General features: G+C 42.0%; 2 protein-coding genes across 2 annotated transcripts; one reads left to right on the top strand and one right to left on the bottom strand.

Moving 5' to 3' along the window:
- The first annotated feature begins 3913 nt into the window (after nucleotides 1-3913).
- On the top strand, nucleotides 3914-9671 carry has3 (hyaluronan synthase 3). The gene is made up of 4 exons (XM_075471144.1): nucleotides 3914-4010; nucleotides 4136-4686; nucleotides 6356-6457; nucleotides 7689-9671. The coding sequence occupies exons 1-4, from the start codon at nucleotides 3917-3919 to the stop codon at nucleotides 8616-8618; spliced, it is 1677 nt and encodes a 558-aa protein (XP_075327259.1). The 5' UTR covers nucleotides 3914-3916; the 3' UTR covers nucleotides 8619-9671.
- Nucleotides 9672-16905: 7234 nt separating this feature from the next.
- On the bottom strand, nucleotides 16906-21270 carry chtf8 (CTF8, chromosome transmission fidelity factor 8 homolog (S. cerevisiae)). Its single transcript, XM_075470764.1, has 3 exons — nucleotides 21149-21270; nucleotides 19937-20060; nucleotides 16906-17413 (listed from the first exon to the last, which is right to left on the bottom strand). Exons 1-3 carry the CDS (start codon nucleotides 21166-21168, stop codon nucleotides 17156-17158), a joined length of 402 nt encoding a protein of 133 aa, XP_075326879.1. The 5' UTR covers nucleotides 21169-21270; the 3' UTR covers nucleotides 16906-17155.
- Nucleotides 21271-21274: the final 4 nt, after the last annotated feature.

Here is a 21274-nt window from a genome sequence, read left to right as displayed (position 1 = left end):
GGCTCGCTGCACGCTTCATCCTGCGGCGCCGCATCGCCGTGATGTCACTGCGTGTTGGTTTAAGAGGACAAAACAGGAAGTGACATTTCAGTCAGCTAAAACACACTTACAGGGTCTCTCTGTTAGAGTCCAGAGGCATCCCATAACCCCCCCACCATCACACCCACGCCCCTCACATGAGCGCAGGAAGCGACTGATGTTTGTGAAATCTGCTGGAGCAGAACTGAGGAGAAAGTGTCAAAGGCCACACATCCCACTCAGGATTAATCAGGACTTTACTCCATGCAATGTGCCTTCAGTGGATCTATTTCTGCAGCTAAAGATGTTTACACACAAGTAAATTAACACATAAATGCAAGAATTAAGAATATTCTAATTATTCATTTAAGTTAATATACATTTAGTAATTTTTGTCCTGTATTTCTAATGAAATTTTCTTATAATTTAATTGATATATTTCTTTTCGTGGCACTTCTCTGTACGATAAACTTGGTAGTTAGCTTAAAATCTGATCTTTATGAGGTTTTATAGAACAGGTTTACATGATTTAGTGTTCAGAAAGGAATTGTGCCATTATCTCCGTTTGCAGAGGAAACTTTCATTGATAGATTCATGTCTGGCAGTCAGATACTTCAGGGGGATTTCACTCAGTTATCTACTTTCTGAAATAAAAAAGACTCAGTTTGAGTTTGCCAAAAATTCACCTGAACATAAACCCAGAATCTGAGGCAGAACCAGAGTTAGTTCAGTTCTGAGCAGCTTTAAAGTGAATATCTGCAGATGTTTCCATGGTAACAGCTGCAGAGATTCACTGAAACATGTTCCAACATGAACATAAACCCAGAATCTGAGGCAGAACCAGAGTTAGTTCAGTTCTGAGCAGCTTTAAAGTGAATATCTGCAGATGTTTCCATGGTAACAGCTGCAGAGATTCACTGAAACATGTTCCAACATGAACATAAACCCAGAATCTGAGGCAGAACCAGAGTTAGTTCAGTTCTGAGCAGCTTTAAAGTGAATATCTGCAGATGTTTCCATGGTAACAGCTGCAGAGATTCACTGAAACATGTTCCAACATGAACATAAACCCAGAATCTGAGGCAGAACCAGAGTTAGTTCAGTTCTGAGCAGCTTTAAAGTGAATATCTGCAGATGTTTCCATGGTAACAGCTGCAGAGATTCACTGAAACATGTTCCAACATGAACATAAACCCAGAATCGGAGTCAGAACCAGAGTTAGTTCAGTTCTGAGCAGCTTTAAAGTGAATATCTGCAGATGTTTCCATGGTAACAGCTGCAGAGATTCACTGAAACATGTTCCAACATGAACATAAACCCAGAATCTGAGGCAGAACCAGAGTTAGTTCAGTTCTGAGCAGCTTTAAAGTGAATATCTGCAGCTGTTTCCATGGTAACAGCTGCAGCGATTCACTGAAACATGTTCCAACATGAACATAAACCCAGAATCTGAGGCAGAACCAGAGTTAGTTCAGTTCTGAGCAGCTTTAAAGTGAATATCTGCAGATGTTTCCATGGTAACAGCTGCAGAGATTCACTGAAACATGTTCCAACATGAACATAAACCCAGAATCGGAGTCAGAACCAGAGTTAGTTCAGTTCTGAGCAGCTTTAAAGTGAATATCTGCAGATGTTTCCATGGTAACAGCTGCAGAGATTCACTGAAACATGTTCCAACATGAACATAAACCCAGAATCTGAGGCAGAACCAGAGTTAGTTCAGTTCTGAGCAGCTTTAAAGTGAATATCTGCAGCTGTTTCCATGGTAACAGCTGCAGCGATTCACTGAAACATGTTCCAACATGAACATAAACCCAGAATCGGAGTCAGAACCAGAGTTAGTTCAGTTCTGAGCAGCTTTAGAGTGAATATCTGCAGATGTTTCCATGGTAACAGCTGCAGAGATTCACTGAAACATGTTCCAACATGAACATAAACCCAGAATCTGAGGCAGAACCAGAGTTAGTTCAGTTCTGAGCAGCTTTAAAGTGAATATCTGCAGATGTTTCCATGGTAACAGCTGCAGAGATTCACTGAAACATGTTCCAACATGAACATAAACCCAGAATCTGAGGCAGAACCAGAGTTAGTTCAGTTCTGAGCAGCTTTAAAGTGAATATCTGCAGATGTTTCCATGGTAACAGCTGCAGAGATTCACTGAAACATGTTCCAACATGAACATAATTCCGTTCTCTGCCAACATGATCCCACACTGCTTCAGTAATGTTGAGCTCCGGGCTCTGGGGAGGATTCATCCCTCCATCAGACCTGCTGCCACTGATTTTCATAGATGCAACTAAAGAAATGGGAACAAATGATGTGTATAAACTCATCTATATGACTTTTATTAGGCATCTGGTTGTTTGGTGTAGAAAACCGTGCCAGAGGCTGAGTGAACCACGACTAACAGTAAGATTTCTGCTCTGCTCTGGATCAGAATAGTGAACAAACGCTAAGGCGCTAACGCTAATCTTTTTACTGCTTATCTTTAGGACCGGGCAACGATTAAAATGTTTAATCTAATTAATCACATGATTTCCCTGATTAATCACGATTAATCGCATTTGTACGCAGAATCCAAAAATGAATCCAAAAGTAGCGTATAGCTTTTAGCATTTAGCTTTATTTTAAATGTGCTGCCATATGAATGAAAGTGCCATAACATTTGTTGTGCAAACACACTTTTAACATCAGCATCTTTCTGTAGTTTTTATGTAGAAGCCTCGCTCCACTGTCTGTTTCCTTGAATGACTTGCTGCTATCAGTTGTGTGTTTTGCCTTTAAGTGATATTTTAGACTGGAACTACTACGCTGAGAAGACAATTCAACTTGGCAGTGTTTACAGATGACTTTGGTTCTGTCGACTCCGCCGTCTGGAAGAACTTTAACATGAAAATGGCCGAGTAAAAGTTCCGTACCCTTCTCCATGTTTGGTGGATCCGCCGATTACTTTCTTTTCCTGTTCCACAGCAGACAGCAGCAGACTTTTACAAAATAAAAGCCTGTGAGCAGCAGACTTTTACAAAATAAAAGCCTGTGAGCAGCAGACTTTTACAGAATAAAAGCCTGTGAGCAACAGACTTTTACAAAATAAAAGCCTGTGAGCAACAGACTTTTACAAAATTAAAGCCTGTGAGCAACAGACTTTTACAAAATAAAAGCCTGTGAGCAACAGACTTATACAAAATAAAAGCCTGTGAGCAACAGACTTTTACAAAATAAAAGCCTGTGAGCAACAGACTTTTACAAAATAAAAGCCTGTGAGCAGCAGACTTTTACAAAATAAAAGCCTGTGAGCAGCAGACTTTTACAAAATAAAAGCCTGTGAGCAGCAGACTTTTACAGAATAAAAGCCTGTGAGCAACAGACTTTTACAAAATAAAAGCCTGTGAGCAACAGACTTTTACAAAATTAAAGCCTGTGAGCAACAGACTTTTACAAAATAAAAGCCTGTGAGCAACAGACTTATACAAAATAAAAGCCTTTGAGCAACAGACTTTTACAAAATAAAAGCCTGTGAGCAACAGACTTTTATAAAATAAAAGCCTGTGAGCAACAGACTTTTACAAAATAAAAGCCTGTGAGCAACAGACTTTTACAAAATAAAAGCCTGTGAGCAACAGACTTTTACAAAATAAAAGCCTGTGAGCAGCAGACTTTTACAATAATAAAAGCCTGTGAGCAACAGACTTTTACAAAATAAAAGCCTGTGAGCAGCAGACTTTTACAATAATAAAATAAATAATAAAACCTGCGTTAATGCGTGAGAAAATATTTATCGGCGTTAGATAATTAACGAGTTAACTACTTATTTTACTTCTAATTTGACTACTTTGATGCAGTTGTGATAAAGATTTGACTCTTGGGTCCTTCACCATCAGATCTAATTCTGTTCCAGATGCCCTCTCGCTGCAGGAATGCGCTGAACATCGTGGTCACCACCCTCTTTGCCGCGGTGGTGCTCTTCACCATCCTGCTGGCCTACGTCACAGGTTACCCTCACACACACACACACACACACACACACACACACACACACACACACACACACACACACAGCAAAGTTAAATGAGGATTAAACGTGATGTTCATGTTGGGTCTCTGCTCTCCTGTGAAGGCTACCAGTTCATCCACACCGAGCAGCACCACCTCTCCTTCGGCCTCTATGGCGCCTTCCTCTCCCTCCACCTCTTCCTCCAGAGCCTCTTCGCTTTCCTGGAGCACCGGCGGATGAGGGGCCCCGCCCGGCCCCAGCACCTCCGGCGCACTGTGGCCCTCTGCATCGCGGCGTACCAGGAGGACCCGGACTACCTGAGGAAGTGCCTGCGCAGCGTGCGCCGCATTTCCTTCCCGGGCCTGAAGGTGGTGCTGGTGGTGGACGGAAACAGGCCCGAGGACCGCTACATGATGGACATTTTCCAGGAGGTGGTGGGCGGGGCCGACCAGGCCGGCAGCATGGTGTGGAAGGGCAACTACCACAGCGATGGGAGTGGTGGAGGAGGCGTCGGAGCAGGGGGCCGGAGCACGGTGCACATGGAGGAGGCGGCGCGGGTGGCGCGGCTGGTCAGAGGATGCCGCTACTCCTGCATCATGCAGGAGTGGGGGGGCAAAAGGGAGGTGATGTACACCGCCTTCAAAGCCCTGGGAGACAGCGTGGATTACGTTCAGGTGAGAGTGAAGAAGAAGGTTTGAGCCCACTGACGATTACTGTGTTAGTCTGACAAAAAACAGACTCCAGAACACATTTATCAAATCAAATCAAATCAAATCAAATCAAATAAAATAAAATCGAATCAAATTTATTTGTAGCACATTTCATGTTCAAAGTGCTTTACATAAAATAAAAGCATTGCAGCAGGGAGTGGAAGAAGCATTAAAAATTACATAACGGAATATATAAAGAGAAACAAATAAAATTGTTTAAATGAATTTAAAAACAAGCAACAGTCCAGATAAGTTCAAAGATATCGTGCAGATTTCATGCATAGACATAATGAGAAAAGAAATGTTTTTAACCTGGATTTAAAAATGTCTCGATTTGGTGAAAGTTTAATCTCCACTGGCAGTTTGTTCAATTCAATTCAATTCATTTTTATTTATATAGCGCCAAATACAACAAATGTCATCTCAAGGCACTTAGATAGTAAGTCCAATTCAAGCCAATTGGAATTCAATTAATTAATAATAATCATAATTCATAAAATAATCCAATTCGTTCATATAGAGCCAATTCAAAAACAATTTCCTAGCTAAGAAAACCAACAGATTGCACTGAAAACTTTTTGTTTTTCGGTCCAATCTCCCGGCCTGAGCGTGCCTGAGGCGACTGTGGAGAGAAACGACTCCCTTTTAACAGGAAGAAACCTCTGGCAGAACCAGACTCAGGAAGGGTGGCCATCCGCCTCGACCAGCTGGGGTTTGAGAAGACAGAAGGGGGGGGGGGGCCACGGCGGCACTGTAACACCATTCAAAGGATATCTGTTGGAACAGAGAAACACGAGTTAATGGCCACAATAATATCACATATACATAAAGAGAGTAAAGTGAGGAAAGGTGTGTCAGATGAGGCCCCCCAGCAGTCTAGGCCTATAGCAGCTTAACTATGGGATGTTTCAGGATTACCTGAGCCACCCCTATTCAAGGTAAACACAGGAAACTTGTGCTAACGAAAATAAATAAATAAATAAAGGACCAGACTCAGTGAGTAATTCCCTATACTCCCTATATAGATCCATATATAGAACCATCTTTTACAGCCACAAGCTACCTCAGCCTCTCACCAACTGCACACCAGTCCTCCTGGCAGTTTGTTCCACTTGTTCGCAGCATAACAGCTAAATGCTGCTTCTCCATGTTTAGTCTGGACTCTGGACTGGACCAGCTGACCTGAGTCCTTGGATCTAAGAGCTCTGCTGGCTTTATATTCTCTGAACACATCACAGATGCATTCTGGGGCCTAAACCGTTCTGGGATTTGTAAACCATCAGCAGGCTTTTAAAATCTATTCTGTGACTGACATGGTGATTTACCTCTGAGTACAAAAGTAACTTCCGATGGCACTGAGAGAATTTGTGAGAACAATGTTCTTCATACATGGATAATGGGTCCTGAATTATGTATCAGAGTCCACCGGGGCTCCAGCTGCTGTGACCTGCTGGGGGTCAGAGGTCGTGTCCACAGCTGACCCGGTGCCGGGAGGCGACATGGAAGCAGCTGGCGTCTCTGTCAGCGGCCTCTCATTTCTCTGCTGGATGTTAGCATCGGTTCTAATCAGCATCCTGCAGCAGCTGCAGCTAAATGTGACCATTACTGAGCCCTGTGTGTGCTGCTTTCACAGGTGTGTGACTCCGACACCGTCCTGGACCCAGCCTGCACCATCGAAATGCTGAAGATCTTTGAGGAAGACGCGATGGTGGGAGGGGTCGGGGGGGACGTACAGGTAAAGTGGAGCCGTGCAAACAGTGGTGAAACTTAAAGTCTCCTGCTGTGGGTGTATTTTTATCAACTGGGTTTTCAGAACAATGAAGAAAGAGTTCATCAGGCTTAGAACATCTGCATGTAGCACAGCAGCTTTGGTTTGTTCAGATTCTTATAGAAACAAGTTTAACCCTGAGGACCGATGCTAATAAAATCAGACAGCCTACCATGTTTCAGAAATCCAGACAAACGGACCGTAAGGAACACATGGGCTGTGTTCAAAACTACATACTACATACTACATACTGCATACTACATACTACATACTGCATACTACATACTACATACTACATACTACATACTACATACTACATACTACATACTACATACTACATACTGCATACTACATACTACATACTGCATACTACATACTACATACTGCATACTACATACTACATACTACATACTGCATACTACATACTACATACTGCATACTACATACTACATACTACATACTACATACTGCATACTACATACTACATACTACATACTACATACTACATACTACATACTGCATCCTACATACTACATACTGCATACTGTATACTACATACTACATACTGCATACTACATATAGCGTTTACCCACAATGCATTTCGCTCCTGCCCGAGCCGAAATCAGCCGGCCTGAAGCTGATTTCCCTTAAGCTCTAAACTCTGTAAACTTTAGCAACATTTGAAACATTTTCAGGAGAGAAAGTAGTCGTTTAGATCCCCAACGTGTTGAAAACCTGACAAAATACCGGCTATTTACAATTTTGTTCCCACGAATTCGGCGCTACTAAAGCTAGCCTCAGTGAGCAACGCACTTCTGGTTATTTTCACAAAATAAAATACCCGTTGCCTTTTATCATAGGGAAAGCCATTACCATACAATTGGTGCTTTTGTTTTGAAAACAGGAAGTGAACCTACCCTCGTTGTAGCTAGCTTGAAACTGCCGTTTTGACAGGAAATGACGATCGGCGACGTCACGTTACGTTGCATCTTGGGTAGTTTGAGTATGAGTAGTAACCTCATGATGCATACCCAACATTTAGGAGAATCTAGAATGCATCCGGGAACTTCTCGCATACTAACTCAGAAAGTTAGTAGGAGTAGTAGGAGTAGTAGGAGAAGTCGAACACAGCCATGGACTCTACAACTTGCATACTTTAAATGTTCTGCTGACCCTTCTTCCTTTCTTTATCCTCCAGATCCTCAACAAGTACGACTCGTGGATCTCCTTCCTCAGCAGCGTGCGTTACTGGATGGCCTTCAACATCGAGCGGGCCTGCCAGTCCTACTTCGGCTGCGTCCAGTGCATCAGCGGCCCGCTGGGCATGTACAGGAACTGCCTGCTGCAGCGCTTCCTGGAGCCCTGGTACCACCAGACCTTCCTCGGCTCAAAGTGCAGCTTCGGCGACGACCGCCACCTCACCAATCGGGTGCTCAGCTTCGGCTACAAGACGAAATTCACAGCGCGATCCAAGTGTCAGACGGAGACGCCCACGCAGTATCTGCGCTGGCTGAACCAACAGACTCGATGGAGCAAGTCCTACTTCCGCGAGTGGCTCTACAACGCCCTGTGGTTCCACAAGCACAGCCTCTGGATGACCTACGAGTCTGTGGTCACCGGTTTCTTCCCCTTCTTCCTGGTGGCCACGGTCATCCACCTCTTCTATCGCGGGCGGCTGTGGAACATCCTGCTCTTCCTGCTGACGGTCCAGCTCGTCGGCATGGTGAAGGCCACCTACGCCTGCTTCCTGCGTGGCAGCCTCGTCATGATCTTCATGTCGCTCTACTCTCTGCTATACATGTCCAGCCTGCTTCCTGCCAAAATATTTGCCCTGCTCACCATCAACAAGGCCGGATGGGGCACCTCAGGCCGCAGGAAGATCGTGGTCAACCTGATCGGCGCTGTGCCGGTCACAGTGTGGGCTCTGGTGCTGCTCGGAGGCGTGGCGTACACGGTCTACTGTGAAACCCAGGAGCCGTTCAGCGAGACTGAGAAGGCTTTGCTGATCGCGGGGACCATACTCTACGCCTGCTACTGGGTCATTCTGCTGGTGCTTTACTTGGCAATCGTAGCCAAACGGTGCAACAAGAGGGAGGAACAGTATCACCTGCCATACGCCGAGGCATGAGCCAGAGAGGCCGCTGGGACATCTGTGCCGAGTTTCACTGCAGTAGGACTCTGGCCAGGTCTCTGTTGACCTGGTAAAGAGCCGGAGCTTCTTCATGGTGCTACAAAGGTGTGAATCTGAACTCTGAGAGATGCCTGCAGCTCTCCGTCATGCTCACTGGTGCTTCACACTGAACCAAGCAGAAACAGATCCAAGTTATAAAGAAGTGGGTTCTGGTTAGCTGCAGGACTTTTGATTTTAGTCAGTATGAAGCAAGAAGTGGCCAAACAAAGCTATAGGCACCTATTTTCAGATGAGAAAAGCCTCATGAAGCGTTCAGACAGGCACAAAGCTGACTGCAACAGAAACCCTGGCCACGCAGGAACGAACACACATTAGTCACGGCTGGAAAATGTGTCAGCCGGTGTGTAACAATGTGCGCTGATCTCAGGACTGCGTGAATCTTTTTTTAGAAAGTTCAGAGATAAGAGAAGGAGGAAGAATTTGGATAACAGAAAGAAGCAGAGGCCTCTGTGAGCAAGGCTTCTGAGCCAACAGCAGCTAACGTTTGTATGTTTGTTCCAAGTAAAGTCGATAAAACTTTGATTTGTGTTCGGTCTGGCAGGCCTTAAAGGTGACATATTATGCCCTTTTTTAGTAATTTGCCACTTTTTCTGAGGTCTTATTGAGATGTATGAGACGGGCTTTGGTCAGAATGCCTGTTGGTTTAAGCACAGCGGCTCCTATCTGACCCCCACTGAAACAGCTCTGCTGACAGCGCTTATATGTGCCAAACTCCGCCCATCTGGTGAGGCAAGCAGCTAGTCCACCCACCAATAATTACTGCATTTAAACATTTATCACTGTATTATATAATAATATATGTTTTATATTGTATTATGTCATCAAACAACTGTATTTGGAGACCAGAAACATGCCGATAATGTGACGCTAGCCCAGCGAGAGTGAGGAGAGGACCGGTGTTGTGTTGGAAACACACCTTATCCACACAGTTGCAGGTGGATGAGTTACAGAACGGAACCGTTCAGCTAGACAGCTTCAGCTAACAAAGTAATGTGGGAACAATGATGTTCATCTTTCAGAAAGGAGCAGCAATAACTCCTTTGAAGCTGGTGTACGTCATCTTCATTAGCTAAGCTGTTAGCGTTAGCTGCTGGTAAAGGAACAGCAATAACTCCTTTGAAGCTGGTGTACGTCATCTTCATTAGCTAAGCTGTTAGCGTTAGCTGCTGGTAAACGAACAGCAATAACTCCTTTGAAGCTGGTGTACGTCATCTTCATTAGCTAAGCTGTTAGCATTAGCTGCTGCTAAAGGAACAGCAATAACTCCTTAGAAGCTGGTGTACGTCATCTTCATTAGCTAAGCTGTTAGCGTTAGCTGCTGCTAAAGGAGAAAATAACTCAATAAATAAACCAGGAGGAGTTGTTTCTCAGATGCTTCCATTTCCCTGCTCTGAAGTTCAGGCTCTGAGAGTTGGAACTGAGCCCTCTTTGTGGCTCAGCTTCTTCAGTCCAGCGTTGAACTGGACCAAGTTGTTAAAACAGTGAGATGAAAAGTGGCTGCTGCACATCCACAGTCTTTAGCTAACTCTGCTGGAACATTAGCCTCAGATAGAGTTCATCCACAGTCTTTAGCTAACTCTGCTGGAACATTAGCCTCAGATAGAGTTTATCCACTGGGCTCTGATATCCTCTGAGGCTGCTGCTGGATGGAAGATGCATGCTCCTCAGTGCACCTGACAGCAGAACATTTCCACCAGAAGCTGGTTTCATCCGTCCAGCAGGGGGGATGTGAGTGGGCGGGGCTTCAAACACCCTAATATATGCTCCAAGAACAGAAAAAAAAAAGTTTTTTTTTCCATAATATGTCACCTTTAAAACATCTACCGTAATACAACATGTGTGTGAAGAGTTACTGGTTGCTTTATTCATCCCTCCTCTGCATACTGAGTGTAAACTGGAAGCAACCAGTCACTAAATCCAAATGCTTCTTGGTGTAACAGTGCGGTGGATTCTGAATAGAACGTTAAACGATCGTCTTCAGCCCGACCGAATGTCAAATTGGATTCCTGATCAAAAGTTAATTCAATCTGTTTATGTACCGCAGAGTTATTGTTTGCCAGTCGTCACACAAATTGGGAAGCTTGTTAGAAGTGTTGGTAAAATGTGACAAACTCAGGAATCAACAGCAGCGTTCCTGTTATCTGAAGATGTTTTTCCCCTCATACACCAAACTGAAGAACTGTCTGGGTGTATAAGAGCTTTTAAATAATGTAACCTTAACAGAAACTGCAGCTCCTGGTACGAGTAGGAACATTTACTCCCTAAAACTGCTTCTTCCCAACCAGGTGACACAAAATGAGTTACAGATTTCCCTTCGTGAAAGAGGAAGTTTGGCCGGTATTAACATATTTGTATGAATATGCATTTAAAAAATCTTTAATTTAGGTTAAATATTAACAGATGAAAACATTTTAGATTAATACATTTCTGGTGCTTTTTGCGATTTAACTACAGTAATGCAGTAAATCATGATTAAAAATGCTTTTCACATGAAAGTCGCCATCTATTGCTCTAATAAAGAAAAATATTAGCAAAACAATATATGACAATGAAATTAATATAGAATGAAGTCGAGTTAAATGTACAAACATGTTGATTTGAGATTATTTAAATGATTTTTAATCTTTTTAAATTTCCATCTCATGTATGCAAATGAAGGGGCGTGGTTTCCTGGCTCGGTCAGAAAGCTTTGAAAATTACAAATTAATCAGCTTTTTTTTGCATCAACTTTAGAAATTCAAAATATAACACAGCATCTCATTGGACAGAAAATAAGTACACGCCCCCCTGAGTGCAGGATGAGTCATCAAAATGTCTTTATTGTAGGGCTGGTTTAAAAAAAAACTTTAATCGACTAATTAAACTTTTTGGTGTTAAAAATTGGTTTTCTCTTTAACTTCCACCACTGCTGTTCCCTCTGGGCTTCTGTAGTCCTTCTGTAGTCCCCTCTGGGGTTCTGTAGTCCCCTCTGGGCTTCTGTAGTTCCCTCTGGGGGAGAAACGTGGCTCACCACCAGATGCTAAAGACCAGATCGTTTTCATTGTGTCCGTATGACAGAAGGAGACCCGGAGGAAAGAGATTACAGATGCAGTCTCCATGCAAAGATATGTGGGACATTTATACGCTGGAAAAGCCGGGGTTTGTCCACAGTTAGAGGCTAAATTTGGACATATTTGCCTCACTTGCACAGCTCCAGAGGTGGGTAGAGCAGCCAAAAATTGTACTCAAGTAAAAGTACTGTTACTTCAGAATAATATGACTCAAGTAAAAGTAAAAAGTAGTCATCCAAATAGTTACTTGAGTAAGAGTAAAAAAGTGCTCGGTGAAAAAACTACTCAAGTACTGAGTAACTGTTGAGTAACGTCTGATTTATTTGTTAACACAAGCATTCAATCAGACAGACAAAAATACTAAATAATCATCTTTAGGGAGATTAGAGTTCATCCAATTGATAAAATAAATTAAAATGAATTAATTAATTACAAAATAGCTTAAATTAAAATAATCCAGGTGAATTCAAGTACTTCAATAAAAAATAAGAGACTTAGGAAATGTTTAAAACATATGTAACCCATATGTAACCTAAAAAACAAACATTCACCTATCCATGGGGGAAAAACGAGTTTAGGAAACTTAGCGCTACATGTTTCCTCAAGTTAGATGTTGAGTTTCTGCTGAAATGTGCGTTTGTTTTGGTTGCCACAGAAGACACATAATGTAGCTGCTGTTTCTCACTCTTTGTAAGGTAAACATGCTTTCAGTATGAGGCCTCGTCTGCGTCTTCATTTCCCACCGTTGGTTCTGACATTTTTCATCTGTTTCTTTGTTTGTTTGCTACGACTGCTAATGCTAAAGCTAACCCGTCCCGCCGCTGAGATCGAGTACGGTCACGTGACCAGACTGCACGGCTGCGTCTGATTGGTGGAACACAGTCAGGTGGTAGAGCCTTTGGCGGAAGTCTCTCTCTCTGTCAGAATAAAACATTAAAATGAGGCGTACGCGGGGGGATAAAAATAATGAGGCGTAGAATACCAAAGAGGTAAGAAGAAAAGTAACCAGCTCATTGTAGCCTAATGTAGCGGAGTAAGAGGACAGTTTCTGCTGCACACATCTACTCAAGGAAAAGTAAAAAGTATAGAGATTTAAAACTACTCCTAGAAGTATAATGTTTTCAAAAACTTACTCAAGTTAATGTGACTCGTTACTACCCACCTCTGTACAACTGTACACGTGAAAAGATTTGACAAAAAAAGTCAATTCAAATTAAAAATGCTTTCCTGGACCCTAAAAACACCTTAATGAAAACCTGCCCGGTAACGCAGAGGCTGGACAGCCAAAAGCTAAAGTTCAGCTGTTAAAAAGGCAAGTTTAAGGCAAGGCATCTTTATTTATGTAGCGCATTTCATACCACAGGCAACTCAATGTGCTTTACATAAAGACAAGGCATTTAAAAGAACAGCATAAAGCAGCAATTTAAAGAGAAAAAAAAATAGAATAAAAATTTAAAACACAGTTAAAAGCAATCAAAGAAGAGGGGAAAAAGAAAGATATAAACTCAATCATACGCACACCGAAAGAGAAATGTTTTTAACCTGGATTTAAAAGTGCTTACAGTTGTGGCAGGTTTATCTGTACGGCACAATTCAACTACAGGGCGATTCAAAGTGCTTTACAGAGACATTAAAACAGCAGAAATAAAAAGCATGATTTAAATTTTAAACAAAAAAGAAAGAAATAAGAACAATAGATAAAATCAGATAAAATCAGTAGTTAAAATGTGATTAAGTTTTGAGCTTTATTCAAACGCAGCTGAAAATAGGTGTGTCTTCAGCCTGGACTTAAAAAGATCAGATGGAATAAGATAAAATGGAACCGAACAGGTTCACGACCCGCTCGAGTTAAGAAACGCATCCCGAATGCAGAGGAGGGCAGATTCAGCGACCCGAGCTGCTTCAGCAGACATGTTGCTGGATGAGAACTGGATCCAGAACTGGATCCAGAACTGGAGAATCTGATCAGAGAGGTTCAGGACTGCTGTTCAGAGCCCGAGCACCACCCGTTCAGCGGCTCTGAGCCCAGCTCGTCTCCACCTCAGACACCAACAGCACAATCCTGCTCCAGGCAGACGGTCCCAACATTTCTTCCCCCGCAGCTGCTCTACTTTGACCAACTCGTTGTTGTTCCTGGAGGTCCGATTCTCAGCGTCTCCTGGTTTCATTCAGCGATTCAGAGATGTTTCTTATAAGCTGTCATGGTGCCAAATTACATTTGTGTAACAGTGATGTTTTCCTACTGAACAAGGTTCTTTTAACTCTGGACATTTGAGTCTTTTTACATGAGATCTCTGCTTTGATTGTTCACTCTGTCAGCAGTTTCAAGGCTGAACACCAAAGAGGTTTCCCTTCAGTTCCGTTCCAGCAGGCGTCACTGGACGTTTCCTTCTCTGAGTTGTAATTATATCGTTCTATTTTGAGTTGTACGAGTTTAAATTTGAACATTGAAAAAGGACCCATTGCATTAAAAGAAAGATGTTACAGGCACTCTTGTTTGTTGAGCTGTTGGAACTTTCCAAAGTCATTAAAAATGCTGTTTCAGACACAGTCGTCCCATTCATACCAAACGGTTTCCATCTTTTAACCCTTTCCCTCCTGCAGCCGGCTTCAACGCTCCGATTACATCTTTTGTTTGCCGAGTTGTACGTTCACTTAAAAGCGAAGCACATGTGAGAGTTCAGTCCTGCCCAGCAAAGTGAAACATTTCAGGATGCATTTCATCTCATCCCCAGCAGAGAAGAAGTCCGCTTTTCTTCAAATCAAAGGACAAAAAATGCTTTTTAATGATCTTAATTATTCGTTTTTTTTGTCCTATTTTAGGATCTTGATGCCCATTTGTTGAATTATCGTCTAGTTTGGAGTAAAATTGATGATAAAGCAGAATATTTCATAAGGTTTGTTGGGATTAATTGAAATGAAACTGTGAAAAAGTCCAAACTGAATGTTGTTTATGATGAGATGCTATAATTAAGCACCTATACTGGCCCCCAGAGACGTTTTACTCTCTGTTCAACGCACCAACGGCTACTTTGGCCAGTTGTAGATGAGTTCATTTTCTTTTATTGAGCTTTTTCTCACTGTTTAAACTCTCAGAACAGAGTTGCACCTTCTGACCTTTAACTACCACCTTAAAGCTTCTTTGGATAAAAGATTTTATGCCCACAGGAGGGTTTCAGCAGCTAATTCTGTAACAATGAAGCCAAGAAGACGGTTGCTCAGGTTGAACAGCTGCAGGTAAACAGCTGGTGGCGCTTTCTGTTCTGCTGCAGAAAGGGGTGGAAATAGGATTTCTACATTTCTCATTTGCTCGGGCTTTTATATAGATGGATTTCCAGGGGATTTAGCTCCAATCTTTTGCCCTCCGTCTCCATTTTGCAGAGCAGTGGTCATCTGGGGCAACGGGGGACATTTGGATGGCTCGATGAACAGTTATATTTGACATCTTGCTGCTGCTCTGGGAAGCACTTTGAGTTGCACTTTTGCTTGAAAAATGAAAATATAAATATAGTTGAACTTGACGGACTAAAAAAAACCAAGTGGAAGACTTGGGACTGAGGACATGGTGGGAAATGTGAGGGTTAATCTTCCTAAAGGACCCCTAAAGTGGACCGAGGAAACCAGGAATCCAGCCACTGACGTTCTGATTGGTTATGGATCCCTAACCTCAGTGCCAGCATTCAGGGATCAACTTTAACCCCTTAATGCCTGAATTTATATAGCTGTAATTTCACTTTTGCACAAAAAATAAATAGAAATTTTGGTATGTTGCTTATTTGCAACACCAGGCATAATGGGCAATAATAAGATAACAACAACACAGTAATATAACAGTGAAAAAACATGTTTTTTTATTCACCCTTTCTTTTTTTACATATTTATTTATATTAAGGTTCCTAGGTCCGTAGTGAATATGGACTAACCGGCATTGGGGGAATAAAGATCTCAGCTGGTTGATTGAGTCAAACGGTTTGCAGCATATATGCGACAATAGGCGTTAAGGAGTTAAATGTTGTAAAGTTTTTAAGTTTCCTTCAGAAAACAACCGTCTCCTTCAATAAGAAGCCACTTCGATGCATTTCAGTTCTGAACTGTGAGGTCACGGATAAAACGAGCTGAATGACTCCAACCACATGGTATGGCTTTAAGAGCAGGCTGCCAGCATGTCTGCGCCTGAGTGTGTGTGTGTGCGTGTGAGTGTGTGTGTGCGTGTGCATGTGTGTGTGCATGTGGTTACTGCAGCTCCATGAATCGGGTCCATTCAGCCACGGCTAACAGAACCACTCTTTACTGGTGGGAGACGCCTTGGACAAACACAAACACCTCGGTGCTGTAAACATTTGTTGTTGCTCACATCTCAGATGTTCTTCAGCCTCACACTAAATCTGAGGGTCACAAAGTTTTATTTATTCAACACGTGTGGTCAGTTCTGAGTCAGATGGGGGGGGCGTGTCCACGGTCCACGCTCGGATCCGCCTAGTGGCTGATTTCATACAGCTTTCCATTTCTTAAAGGGACAGTTCGCCTCTTCTGACATGAAGCTGTGTAACATCCCATATCAGCAGCATCATTTCTGAACATCTTCTTACCCCCTGCTGCGTCCTGTGAGCAGAGTTCCAGCCTCGTTTTGGTGTTGATGAAGGTAGTCCGGCTAGTTGGCTGGGGTTTAAAAAATAAAGCCTTTTGCTTCTCAGAACAATATGCGTTCAACAGAGTAATACATTTGCATCACAAAATGGTTCTCCAGGAAAAAATCAGACCTCACAATCTCTTGGCCCTATTTTCTCTCCCTTCGTATCACTGCCTGCTGTGCAGACCGAGCAGCAAACAGCGTAACAGGCGCGGCTATCGCTAGGTGGCTTAACGCAGTGATATGAAGGGAGAGAAAATAACGCCAAGCGATTGTGAGGTCCGACTTTTTCCTGGAGAACCATTTTGTGATGCAAATGTATTACTCTGTTGAACGCATATTGTTCTGAGAAGCAAGACGCTTTATTTTTTAAACCCCAGCCAACTAGCCGGACTACCTTCATCAACACCAAAACGAGGCTGGAACTCTGCTCACAGGACGCAGCAGGGGGTAAGAAGATGTTCATAAATGATGTTGCTGATATGGGATGTTACACAGCTTCATGTCAAAAGAGGCGAACTGTCCCTTTAAAGGTCAATGCAGATTCATTTCCTGCATTTACTTTATTAACCAGCCGGACAGTTTTCACAGGTTAAAAAATAAACTAAAACAGAAGTTCTGTGTGACAAGAGTCGGTCCAGGTCTGGGATCGGGTTCTGAGTGAATCCGTTCTCCTCGCGTCAGACAAAACAACCAATCAGGGGACAAGAATACACCATCTGTGAGTAAACTTTACTGGAGCAGCACAGACGGAGGTGAACGGAGCCCGAATCAGCTGACGAGTCTCCGCCCTGCTACACCTTCTTGGGCACGTTGGTGATGATGGGTTTGGGGCGAGTCTTAAAGATCAGTTTCCGTTTGATGAGCGCAGCGACAGAGTAAGAGGTGGAGGCTTCCTGGTCCGTATCCATGGCTACCTGCGTGACATCATCGTCACCGCCGTGGCCGCCCTGTGAATGGCCGGAGCGCTTGGTGAGGACGGCGAAGGGCTTCTCCAGTTTGACCTGCTTCCCATAAAGGATGTGATGTCCCACGGTGAGAACCGGCACCCCCTGGTGGAGGGGAGAGGAACAGCATGAGAAAGGGACACATTCAGGACTTTCACAGGAATCGTGTTGAACGTGAGCATATGAATAATCATTGGAAAAAAATCATTTTGGCTCTTCTTGCATCTTTTTGGGTGGGAATAAACCGATATTTTTGGAATTGGGCTATTTTTGATCATTTTAGGCAATGTTGCACATTTGCAGCTGTGGGCTTTCCTGATTCATTTTGTTCACAAAACCAAGTCATTCTCTGCCGATCGTTTGGCAAAAAAAGGTAAAGTGAAAGTTCAGCAGTAACTGCTGCTACCACAGTAAAATGTATATAATAAACCTTTATTGAACATTCTTAATACAAAGTGCGGAACGCACCCATCATAAACTTTCCATTCAACAACAAATCAAACAGATTTCACAGATCTTTGTTGTGAAAAAGTGAAGTACATATAAAATGCAAAACATGTAATGTAAATAAAAAATGTGCACATGAAGCTAATAAAAAAAAATAATAATAATCATAATAATACAATTTGGAGAGCTGAGCTCCCATTACGGATGTGAAAGGTGGACAAAGCAGAGCACACCAAACGAGAGCAGAACCAACTAGAACAGACCACCGCAAAGCAGAGTGTAATCACTGAGCCAAGAAAATGATGCTGTGACAACTGTCGGCACATAAAATGTAATGTAAAAAATATTACTCATGAATGTAAATAATGTATGTAAATTTTAAAAAAATCAAATAATGTAATGTAAATAAAAATATAATGTAAATAAATAATGTAAATAAATAAAAAGCTTGTTGCATTTCTGCAACTGTGGGTGCTACAAGGTTAAACGTTGGAAGATGCAGTTGCAGCTGCACATGGACCCCCAGATAAAACCGAGCATAAAAAACAGAGCCGGAGCTGAAACAACAGTGATTCACTCAGAGATCCTTATCAGGCAAAAGAAGGGCGTATTTTACACTTTTCCCAAAATTTTTCGCTTCTTGAAGCTTCAAAGAAAACATCATAAATTAAATTGCACCAATCTGGAGCATCTGGTTTGAGACACTTCTGCGTAATCGCTGTGTAAGCTGCAATCCTCGATTCCCCAAACGAATATTTAGTTTAATTGTTTGCAGAAGTTGAGTTTGGTAACCCTAAAAGTTGTTGTTTTTTTAATCCTGAATATCCTGAACAGTTCTGTGTGAATGACTCTCCGGGACGTCGGCCCAAAACAAATGAAAATGATTGAAATGAGCACGTAGAGGCGCCTGAGCTGCGATGATTTCAGGACTGGAGCAATTAAAAACCTCCGAGCTGCAACTGTCAGACTGAAGAATCTTTTATTCTCTCGAATTAACTTTGGACCCAGAATCCACCTTATCGGCCCTCATATAGACATTTAACAGATTTCATCGAACCTTCTCGTATAAAACTAGGTGATGTGATGGCGTACCTGAAGGATTTTAATCTGATATTTATTACATAACTTAAGTTTTACCTTAAATCTACACAAACACATTTGTACTTTTGCTAAAAGTTAGACAACGGAGCTGAAAATCCCAGCTCCACTGCCGGGGTGTCCCGTTCATCTGAATAAAATGACGTCGCTTTTGTTTTTATTAAGTCAAACCAGCCGAGCGACTGACATGCAGGGTTCAGTCTGTCCTATTCCTACTTTAATTCAATTCAATTCAATTCATTTTTATTTATATAGCGCCAAATACAACAAATGTCATCTCAAAGCACTTAGATAATAAAGTCCAATTCAAGCCAATTCAAAAACAATTTCCTAGCTAAGGAAACCAACAGATTGCACTGAAACTTTGTTTTCGGTCCAAACAAGGACAAATGTTTCAGTATGAAAGCAGAGAAGTTTAGAATAAAGTGTCAATACAAAATCTATGTAGTATAATATATATATATATATATATATATATATATATAGTTGTAAACACAGAACATATTGATAATATTCACATGAAGGTTATAGTTACACGACTTCTCAGCCATCTTAATTCTGTCCCTGTTAACACAATAAGTTGTTCAGCAGCAACTCAAATCCAGACTGAAAACATCTCTTTTTCTTGGCTTTCCACCAGCTGAAATGGAGTTTACCTTGGCTTGCTACTTTTATTGTTACTGTTAATGCTAATCTTATCTCAAATTTTATTTTTATCTGTGATGAAGTTATTCTTATGGCTATTGTATTGATGACTCTCTTAATATGTGATGCAGTTGCTGTTGTGAAGCACTCTGGTCAGCTGAGGTTGTTTTAATGTGCTGTATAAATACATTTTGAATTTGAACTTAAGTCTTTTAAAGCAGGGATAGCCCAGAGTGTACTCTGCCATCAGGGCCAGACCTTTGTTTGGTATCAGTTCTGGTGTCCAGCTGCAGCTCAGCTCTGAAAGTTCATTTCAGCTCTAAAGAAATTAAAATAACTTGATTTGATCTTGCTGAGTAAGATGATGGAAAGCTCCAGATTTTGGGTAATTAAGCTGTAATTGTTTGCAGATTCCAGGCCCAAACGTGTGCCGTGTACCTCTTTGGTGTAGAGCAGGTCTCCCATCACGTTCCCTGTGAGACCAGAGTCGTGTCTGGACACGATCTCTCCCTGCAGCTCCACCAGCAGCCACTCTGGAGGACTGCAGCCGTCCACGCTGCCCCTGCAGGAGCAGATACACACCAGCATCAAATACAGCGGGTTTCACATCACAGGCCGCAGCGCTTCTACAGCAGATCCTGTTCCTCTGCTGGAGATAGTTCTTTAGGCCTGACACTTCTTCTTCTGTCCTCCACTTGTCCAGTTTCCTCAAATGTTTTAAGGACACACTGCACACCATGCTGAGATATGCCAAGTTTTCAGCTAACAGCTCTTTGGGAATCACCTTGTTGCTGCAGAAATCCTGTTTTCTGTCTGTCACACTGTGTTATCTTTGCTGTTTTTCACACATGCAGCTAAAGAAATGGGAACAAATCTTAATTCCAGTTTAAAACCCACAAAGAGCTTCTAGATTATTCATTTCTGGTGGCATAAAGCAGTTTAATCATTTCATTTATATGAATTGTTCCATAATTAATCATAAGATTATATCTTATATTCCTTTTTTAAGCTTTAAATTGAATATTTTTTACTTTTTCTTGATGTTGTTTAACATATAATTCTTATTATTGTCTGTTTTTTTCAGTTTTAACATAAATGTAAAAAAAAAGTTGAAACTATGAAGCTGTTTTTCACACATGCAGCTAAAGAAATGGGAACAAATGATGTGTCTCTGTGACAGGCTGCTGGGAACAAAGTGCCTAAAGATCCAGTTTAAAACGGCTTCTTTGCTAAATTGGACACAACACTGGTTCATCCCTTGAGTTAGGAGCCTTTTTTTTTTTTTTTGCCTGGATGCTTCACAGCTCAGAGTTAAGTGGCTTAATGAAAAACTATTGCTAACATGAAGCTCTGGCTGCTGAAGGAAATAGAAAGAAATTTGAGCTTTTTCAGTACTGTAAACTTGCTTTGTTTATTGTGTATTGTGGATTAAATTCAACACTTCATTTACAGTTAGATCCTTGCAAAAAAACTCTTTTTAAAATATCTACATTCTATAGACATCTTTTTTTCTACGTATTAGGGCCAGGCATAAGAAAAATATTTATATTTTTTCTTATGCCTGTCCCTAATACTGTTATATTATACTGCGCTTATAAAACATCACAAATAATAATCATTTTTCCAGGTTAAACAGAAGTTATTTCTCACCTTATAACTATCTGAACCATCGTCCCGTCCTCCTTCAGCTGCGGCTTCAGTGGGAAAACAAACACGTTCACTTCCGGTATCGTTTCCCGCCAGCTGTGCGTGCAACCGGCGTCATGACGTACTTCC

Source organism: Odontesthes bonariensis, chromosome 7 (genome assembly GCF_027942865.1).
Source record: "Odontesthes bonariensis isolate fOdoBon6 chromosome 7, fOdoBon6.hap1, whole genome shotgun sequence".
In the NCBI taxonomy this organism is placed as follows: Eukaryota; Metazoa; Chordata; class Actinopteri; order Atheriniformes; family Atherinopsidae; genus Odontesthes; species Odontesthes bonariensis.
The sequence above is the reverse complement of the archived record's forward strand: the minus strand, read 5'-3'. Positions and strand labels throughout refer to the sequence as shown.